Here is a 9,217-nt window from a genome sequence, read left to right as displayed (position 1 = left end):
GATAAAGTAACCAATCATCAATAGATATCTCCATTCAGAAAGAGTTTTATAATAGTATGTTTGGTATATGTATGATACATTTGGTATATATAAATCATATCATATCATACTTAATAAACAAGGTAGACCAATTATACCAATATCGATCATATCATAATATACAAATAGACTATATTATTTCATATTAAATAGGAAAAAAATATATATATAAACAATATAAAATTAGTATAACACATACAAGATATACCATATTATAGATAGTACAATTAACAAAAAACAACTATTTTGTCCCCCATTAAAATAAGGTCCCAAAATATAGCTGTGGTACCCTCACCAAGCAATATTACGTAACAACAACTAGTATTTAATCCCACCATCAACCTCCATTTCACATTCCCCTTTCATCTTCAAATTAACAATACTCAAGACAATATATACAAAGATATACATACATACCATCATGGTTGTTCTCTCTTCTCCTTCCCCGTTACGAACCAAGAAAACCCGCGCCATTGGCATCCCTGTAATCGACCTATCTCTTGACACCGCCACTTTGGCTAGCCATATCATCACGGCTTGTCAAGACTACGGTTTTTTCAAACTTGTGAATCACGGTGTCCCAATTGATGTCATCTCCAAAATGGAGGAAATTGCACAAGGTTTCTTCTCTAAACCCGCCTCGGAAAAAGTCAAAGTCAAAGCTAACCCACCTAGCCCTTTTGGCTATGGGTGCCGAAATATTGGGTTCAATGGTGATATTGGTGAACTCGAATACATTCTTCTTCAAGCCAATTCTCTTGCATTTGGCTCGGAGGACACTTTTAATGTCATTTCTGATCATCCAACAGATTTCAGGTATGCAAATAGTAAACAAACTAACCTTTTTAATTAATTTGTCACATTTGTATAATTATTATATATATATCGATGCCACAACGACAAAAACATGTTGATTCGCGGATACGATAGAGACATGACACCCTTTTACAACGCGATTTGTATAGAGGCATCATCAAAACGATTAATGTCTGCCAAAATTTCGAAAAAGTGATATAGTCCATTTAAATAAGTGTACGATCGAGTGGTCCATATATGCATGTATATATATATATATAAACTCAATGAGCTAACATTTTCATATCAAGTACTATACATATGGTGTTTTTTCTCATCCATTGTGTCCATAATTTAGCCAACATTTTAATGAGTACGAGAATCTATATTATATGTATGAGTTGTGGAAGATGTCTTCCGACACATGTAATGTTTTTCAGTTGTACTAATTATGTAGGCCCCTATTTATTACGACTAGTATTTATTTACATACACTTAAATATCCAAGTACAAAATTAAATTCAACCCCATTTAATAAATATAATATAAGATAAATGAGATAAACCCAAGCTTATGTATTTCATAAACCCAAAACTATGTAGTACGTATATCAGTTCATTATTTTCATAATAAAAAATAATAGGTTGTTCGGCTGCCACGCTGGCCGATGATTGGGCTCCAACAAAGTAAAACAATATAATTATAATTTGGTCATCTTTTTGCCTAAGGGCCACCACCCTGCTTTTTAGCCGGCTTCTTTGCATTATACAAAACATTTTTTCTTTTTTTAGTTTGATTCTTTTTACCTAATTTCAAGGAACTCATTTCATTCTTACATCATCAAATTGAATATATTTATTATATGGATAGGATATTCCTAGCCTCCTAAGCACAGTTTTTAGAATGGTTATATATGTTCATCAGGTCTTAGCCAACTCTGCAGTTTTTTCTATCTTTTCTTCACTGTCACGTCAGTTTTTCTCGCTCTTTATATCATCTCTTCCTACTCACTACTAACCCTACCTCTTTCTCACCTCTTCCTCATCTCTTCCTCACCAAAAAATAATATTATATAAATCAAAAGGTTAGTAAAATATTGCATGGAAGTAAACGGTGACCCCACATATTACTTTTTTTCCTCGTTTTCACTCGGCGTCACAAGGAAGAGGAGGGGAAGGAAGAGACTAAGAAGAGTGTGCTGCCAATGCAAGAAGAGAGGAAGAGAAAGAAAGACAAGGTGGTGGGACGGGGTTGGCATGGGCCTTAGTACATGATGACACATATTAGTTTGAAGTTAAGTTATTCGGTATAAATATTGGTATCAAAAGTTCAAAACATTTAAATATATCTTTTTTTTTTCCCTTTTCTATAACATATATATCTTGATACTTTGCTCTGGTTGTCTAAAACTTTTTGGCTAAAAAATCACACATTTAAAATGAAGCTATATAATAGCAGTAACAAAAAAGGCCTCAAACATGTTTCTCATTATTGATAGCTATGAGTAACAAGTCCCTTAAATAGTCTTATGTTAGCTTTTATTTTGAAACACAAGGTTTTGTGATCAACAATTAGCAAAAGAAACATTATACAAACAATTTAATTTAATTTAACTTAACAATCCACTTTTGTTCATTATAAGGTTTTTCATATGTCGCAAATTACTTTTTTAAAAGGTCACCATTATTTTTTCTTTATGTATCTCATGTTTAAAAAGGAGTTTAAAGCTTTATTTTTATAACTAAATTAAGCAACCCACTTGCGATGGATAAATATGTGGGTTTTGAGATCATGTCTTACGCAATCTCAAGATTATGACCCAATTAAGTCAAACAAAACTTTTCATTGTATCGAAAGTCAACCTTGCTTCACGTGTGCCCTTTAAACACGCAAATATACGTATTATCTGTTGATTAAATTATAAAATGTCAACTTAAATGATAAAAAATGATAACCTTTCATGAATTTGTTGGTCGTTAAAAAACCAAGAAAACAATGAAAAAAAATTGTTAATCATAGGTTAACTCGTAGTAAAGTAGAATGAATATATTATGTGAGATGACGGTTATATTTATGTATCATGTTTCATTCCGTGTCATTTATGTATTTGATAACATGTTAAACAAAGTCATTTACGAATATTATAACCTATTAAATGTAACACGGAGTACGTTATGTTTATTATTTCTATAATTATAATAGACCTTGTCTTAATTACTACATAATTTAATTGATTGACATTTTATGTATGATGATTTATATATGATGAAAAACTATATAATGATGAATGTCCTTAAAAGGGGAAAACGGAGGTTAGGAACAATCCATGTGTCGGTACCCAAAAATAGAGTAGACAAGTGCATTAGTTTTCATGTCCAAATAAAGGGATCTTAAAACCAACGTTAGGTGTGATTATAGTTGAAGTGGTCTTCTTTCATTAATATTTAAGGAATGAATTAAATGTTGTGATCGTTTTGTGTCTAAATCTTGATATCTTTTTTGCCATTTGATTTTTGTGTGTAGTCATGCCGTGGACAATTACATCAATGCAGTGAAAGGTTTGACATGTGGGTTGCTAGAAATATTGGCAATTGGCCTTTCATTACCAGACACTGATGTTTTTAGTCGTTTTATACAAGATGTTGATAACGATTCATGTTTTCGGGTCAATCATTATCCCGGGGTTAAGACTGATGGTCATCCGTCCAACCAACCCAACCCGGTTCATCGGATTGGGTTTGGAGAGCATTCTGACCCACAAATCTTTACCATTTTGAGATCTAACGACGTTCCTGGCCTCCAAATATCTACTGCTGACGGATTATGGATCCCAGTAACTACTGAACCTACCGATTTTTGTGTCTTCGTTGGTGATGCTTTAGAGGTACTTGGCAAAATTTAATTAATCAATCTCTCATTTTTCTTTTTTTTCTTTTTCGCTACGGTTAAGTTATAATACATTATGATTAAAAATGCAGGTTATGACGAATGGAAGATTCAAAAGTGTAAGACATAGAGTTATGGCAAACATGTCGAGCAAGTCAAGAGTGTCGATGATGTATTTCGCGGCACCCGCTTTGAATGAATGGATATCTCCTATCCCACAAATGATCTCACCTGGAAACATAAGGCTATACAAATCATTTACTTGGAATGAATACAAGAAAGCTGCATATTCTCTACGTTTAGGAGATCAAAGAATTGACCGATTCAAGTGTCATTCAAGTTTATGTTGATAAAAAATAATTGTTCCATATATTCTTGGAACATATCTATATAATTATATATATAGGTTAGAGTAGAAGAAAATCAAATTGAAAAAGCAAAAAATATATATTATAATGAACTAAGTCATCATCTATCAAAATGATTTTTTGCAGATGAAATTCTTGGTTGTAGTACCTAGTACGTAAAGGGTGTCTCGAGTGGGTCTTGTAGACTCAATATTTTGTAATATGTATTAATTTGATTGATAATGTTGGAAAATCATTGGAAGAAGTCTTAAACTTTTGCAAATTAATATATATATTAAAAATAAAGGTGTAGAAATACGTGTAAAGAATAGTAACGAGTCATTTTATTTATTTGGGTCTGTTTCCATTTTTTTAATGGGCTAACTTCATTTTATTTTGGACCCATCTTATATTCTAAATTTTGGGCTTGACAAATTATGCTTTGATCTTTTAAATTGCTTCTAATTTGTTTACAAAGATCACTTATTTTAATTGAATATTATTATTTTTTAAGTTTGTAACATTTTTAAGATTATCTCATCTTATTACAAGTGAATTATTACATAGTATATATACACATAACAGTAGGGTGCATGTTTTGAATATATACACCTAACCATAATTATATATATATATATTAAAAACAAAAGTACGGAAATGCGTGTAAAGAATAGTAACGGGCCATTCTATTTCTTTGGGTCCGTTTTCATTTTCTTAATGGGCTAACTTCATTTTATTTTGGACCCATCTTATATCTAAATTTTGGGTTTGACAAATTATGTTTTGATCTTTTAACTTGCTTCTAATTTGTTTACAAAGATCACTTATTTTAATTGCATATTATTATTTTTTAAGTTTGTAACATTTTTAAGATTATCTCATTTATTACATAGTATATATACACATAACAGTAGGGTGCATGTTTTGGATATATACACCTAACCATAATAATATAATGTTTCTAAAAGCATGTGATAATTTTTACACAGTACGGAACACAATAAATATAATGTCTCTCGGGGCAACGTCCGGATAACGTATCTCGTTAAATTATAAAGGCAAAAAGCTACATGACATATATATATATGGACAAGTACGACTTTCCCCAACTCTATAATGGTAAAAGCCACCACATGGTTAATCTTTCGACTTCTAAGTTTTTTTTTTTAATGAACGAAAGAAAATAAGGAATAGAATAAGATCTAAGGATATAAGACAAACACGTAAAAAAGAATGACCTTTCATGAACGAAAGTCTTCTAAGTTTCTTATCTTATTATTTGATGCATTATCTATCTTCACTAAGAAAAAATAACCTCACTTTAAACCTAGCTCTACCAAGAACATGGTTGCATTATCATGGAATTCTGATGGCAAAACCAAGAACGGATAATACGTACTATATAAGTTTACAAAACATTTAATTCTGGTTATTTTTCTCTAACTAGTCTTAATACTCATACGATGTACGGTAACTATAGAGATTTTATTATAAAAAAATTCGAATATGTCTCATACATGATTTGTGAGTATCAAATAAACTGTTGTTAAAGTAAACCGATCGAAACTAAGTTATATAATAAATAGTAATGATAAATATAATATATGTTTAGTTAAAGTTTTAGATTTACTTTAACTTTTTAAAATCACATCAAAATCGGAAATTCTAAGCATAAAGGATGACATCAAATAGCCTTGTGATTTCGGATCATAAACTCAATTTCTTGAAGTATTCATGTTATTAACTTAGTATAAGGAGTATTAGTAATAAAAGTTGAATAATTAAGAAGAAAAAAGAGACATATATTAATGAGAAAAAATAATATAATATAATGTGTTTTGTATATATAAGCTAAAAGTTAGATTTTAATTCTAAGTCTAATAAGGATATTGAATCTATATACAACTAAAAAAGCTAACTTGATAGAATAGATAAATTAAATAGGCACGTGTCGATCAAGGGTTACGCCACATTTCGTTTCAAGAATATGTCAATCATGTTTTAGTTTAATGTTAATACCTAGTGCGTTTTAGAATAGTCATCTATACTATATTAATAAACAAACTATACCCTCTTCCTTTACAACTCTCTACCTTTAAAATATCCAAAATACCCTTAATTTTCAACACATTCCTAACTTTCACACTAAATCTACCAAATATATCCCTAAAATATTTTACACCCATATTTATCCAAACTATCTATTTTCTTTATTAATTAATTTAAATATTTCCTTATAATATCTCTATAATATTCTTAATAAAGTTATTTACAAAAGATACATCATTTAACTATAAAATAACTACACTATCATTTACATCAATTACTTTAAGATTAATAACCACATCGTTACCACCACCGACATTAGCACCACTACCGCCGCATTGCGCGGGTACCCATCTCGTATATTTATACTCTTTTATAATAATTATCAACCCTCTATTTTTGGAAAGTGTTAGAGAATGTTTAGATGCAAAAGTATTAAATTACCCTTAATAAACACCTTATATGGAAAGGGTTATTAGAAATTATCAAATTTACCCTTAATGAGTTAATTTACACTTTAAACTCTTATCTTGTTAATTTACACTCTAAGTCCTTATCTTCTAAAATATTTTCACTATCACTATTACATCAATTTACACGATTACACCACTCGACATAAATTGTCGATGTTATCACCACCCGTCACCAACATCACTAAACTGTTGTCTCCGTCATTACTATCGCATTGTACGAATACCATGTTACTACTTTTGTAAAAATATACACCACGAGTCCACGAGAATAAAGTAATGCGGTTTATATTTATGTGTATCCCGAAAACATCTGGGTCCACCCCTGCGTGTAATCATCCACTACCTCAAGCTATATGTTAAAAATGTGTAACTTCTAAATGTTCCCCACATACTTTATCTCATTGATCAACCATCTCCGTCATTGACTTAAACTCTAGACACCCAACTGTAGATTCGACAATTCGTTCATCTACGGACTTGAAAATATTATGCATCTCATATTTCAAAAGTTTTTTTTTTTTAATTTTTTTACCCGCAATACATTATCTTCTCTTAGAGGGTGCCCAATGGGGCTCGTCCCTCACTAGTCCGGCATGGAGAGACTAGTCTACACCATTGGGTGGGACTAGTCCTCTACTCATCCTTGGTCCTCGTCCGGGTCATTAGTCCCTGCAGGGACGAGTCTTTTATGATTTTTTTTAATGCTATATACAAAGAAGAAGACAAAAAAATTAGTAAGTCCAAGACTAGTCCTTGAAGGATAAGTCCATTGAGTGCATTTTGGGGGGATTAGTCCTTGGAGTGTTTTTTGCTAATATGGCGCTGACAGGGACAGTCTTTGGAGGATGAGTCCTCACCATTGAGTACCCTCTTATTATTCTTGTTTTGGTTTTTCTTGTTTCTAGTTTATCTCTCTCTCACAAAGAGGGAAATTAAGGAGATGTAATATATATAAAAAGCATAGCCGGTCCTGAGTTATCTAATGGTCAGGACGAGATAAACAGATTATGCCCATACCAAAATGGATATCAAAATGGATGATGGTTCTGTCAAGTTTATAATCGTAAATATGTTATATGAAGTTGATATATTATTATCTTATAAATTTTAAACTCTAAAATAACTAGAAAGTGTTATGTATGGGGAACGATTTATGTTGGAATATATAACAAATATCATTATTCACGGGTACGCAACGGAAGCAAATAAAATCATGTAATCAAATAATTAACATTGAAATAGGATTAGGATTACCTCTTAATGTATATGATAAAGTAAAGAACTTTATAAGGATTTGAAGTAAATCTCTTTACGATTGCACACTAGACACCTCTTATACCATATACTAGTACCCCGATCACGAACTCATAAACCCTTTTATGAGATCCCTTGATGTAGTCGAAACTCAAAACCAAAAGAATAGATATATTCCTTTTGATGTTGACTTCGACAATTAGATAGGAAGGAAAAGCAGAATCTTTTCTTTACTATATGTTTTGTTTGTACGACCAAAACTCAAGAGAGAAAGAAGGATTTATTTAAGGTTTTTACAAATCTAATTGTCATATCTAAAACCCTTAATCTTTAAGCCTTATTTATAGGACAAATAGTTAGGGTTTTAAATTTGATGGACAAGTTTAATCAAGGCTTTTCCAAGCCTTAGAAAACCGGCCCCTTAAGTGATATTTAGGAAGTTTCCTTAATTCCTAATTTTCACTTAAGTCATTCTCTTTTAATTAATAAATAATCGTTTATTAATTATTTCGTGATCATTTTAATTAATATATTACTTTAATATAGTAATTAATAATATAGAGTTACCGTGTCATTTCGTGTGGCCTCGTAGGCTTAAATTATTTTCGGACATACGTTCATTTTACGTTATCATATACTAACTATATATATATATATATTATAATGATTTATATGTGTATGTAGTATGTTTTAGAATGTGAATATTTTGTTAAATAAAATTTTAAAATGAACTTATAAAGTTGATTGGAAAAGTTATAATATGTGTTGCTATTTCTTTATTATATTTGATCTGTCTTTAAAATTATTATATCCATTATATTTTATGATTAACGAATATTCAAATATAAATTTAATTTCATGCTTATGGTTTATAAAAAAGGCATAGATGACAACATATTTAAGTTATTTTAACAACATAATGCGTATAAAACATATAAGTTAAAATGAAAAAGATTTTAGTTGTGAAGGGTTAAGTTTAACAAATTAAATAACATAGGATTGTAAGTGAAATTTTAAAGAAAGAAGGCATCAAATTGCCTTTGTCTTCTCCACACTAATGCGGCGCCTGCAATACTTATTAAAGCTCCAAGACTTTTTTTTTTCATCATCAGCTTTTCATCATGACTAAATGAATCTTATATGCCAAAATTTTGATGACTAATTAACCTTAGCATAATATAACTTCGATCCAAATTTTGATGCCCGCAATTTTTTTGATTTTTTTTTGCTCCGGGTTGTCGCCCTCTTCGCACGGTAGCAGGGTCGGCTCTGTCAGTGACGGCTCTGAGAATTTACGTGTCTAATCCGAGCCTTAAAAAAATGCCCTAAATTCTTAAAAATCCAATTATAGAAGCAAAATTTCTTTTTTATAATGTA

General features: G+C 30.7%; 1 protein-coding gene across 1 annotated transcript; it reads left to right on the top strand.

Annotated features, from left to right (window-relative positions):
• The first annotated feature begins 352 nt into the window (after positions 1-352).
• LOC122608453 (gibberellin 2-beta-dioxygenase 2) lies at positions 353-4,132 on the top strand. Its single transcript, XM_043781561.1, has 3 exons — positions 353-855; positions 3,358-3,718; positions 3,813-4,132. Exons 1-3 carry the CDS (start codon positions 461-463, stop codon positions 4,068-4,070), a joined length of 1,014 nt encoding a protein of 337 aa, XP_043637496.1. The 5' UTR covers positions 353-460; the 3' UTR covers positions 4,071-4,132.
• Positions 4,133-9,217: the final 5,085 nt, after the last annotated feature.

This window comes from Erigeron canadensis, chromosome 7, assembly GCF_010389155.1.
Source record: "Erigeron canadensis isolate Cc75 chromosome 7, C_canadensis_v1, whole genome shotgun sequence".
NCBI classification, from domain to species: domain Eukaryota; kingdom Viridiplantae; phylum Streptophyta; class Magnoliopsida; order Asterales; family Asteraceae; genus Erigeron; species Erigeron canadensis.
This window is presented reverse-complemented; position numbering and strand designations above follow the sequence as displayed.

What these genes read in the sequence shown, in the direction of transcription:
- LOC122608453 (XM_043781561.1), top strand. Translation starts at nt 461, where the DNA reads ATGGTTGTTCTCTCTTCTCCTTCCCCGTTACGAACCAAGAAAACCCGC. An exon ending in GATCATCCAACAGATTTCAG is followed by an intron (nt 856 to 3,357) that starts GTATGCAAATAG and finishes TTTTGTGTGTAG; the next exon opens with TCATGCCGTGGACAATTACA. An exon ending in TCGTTGGTGATGCTTTAGAG is followed by an intron (nt 3,719 to 3,812) that starts GTACTTGGCAAA and finishes TTAAAAATGCAG; the next exon opens with GTTATGACGAATGGAAGATT.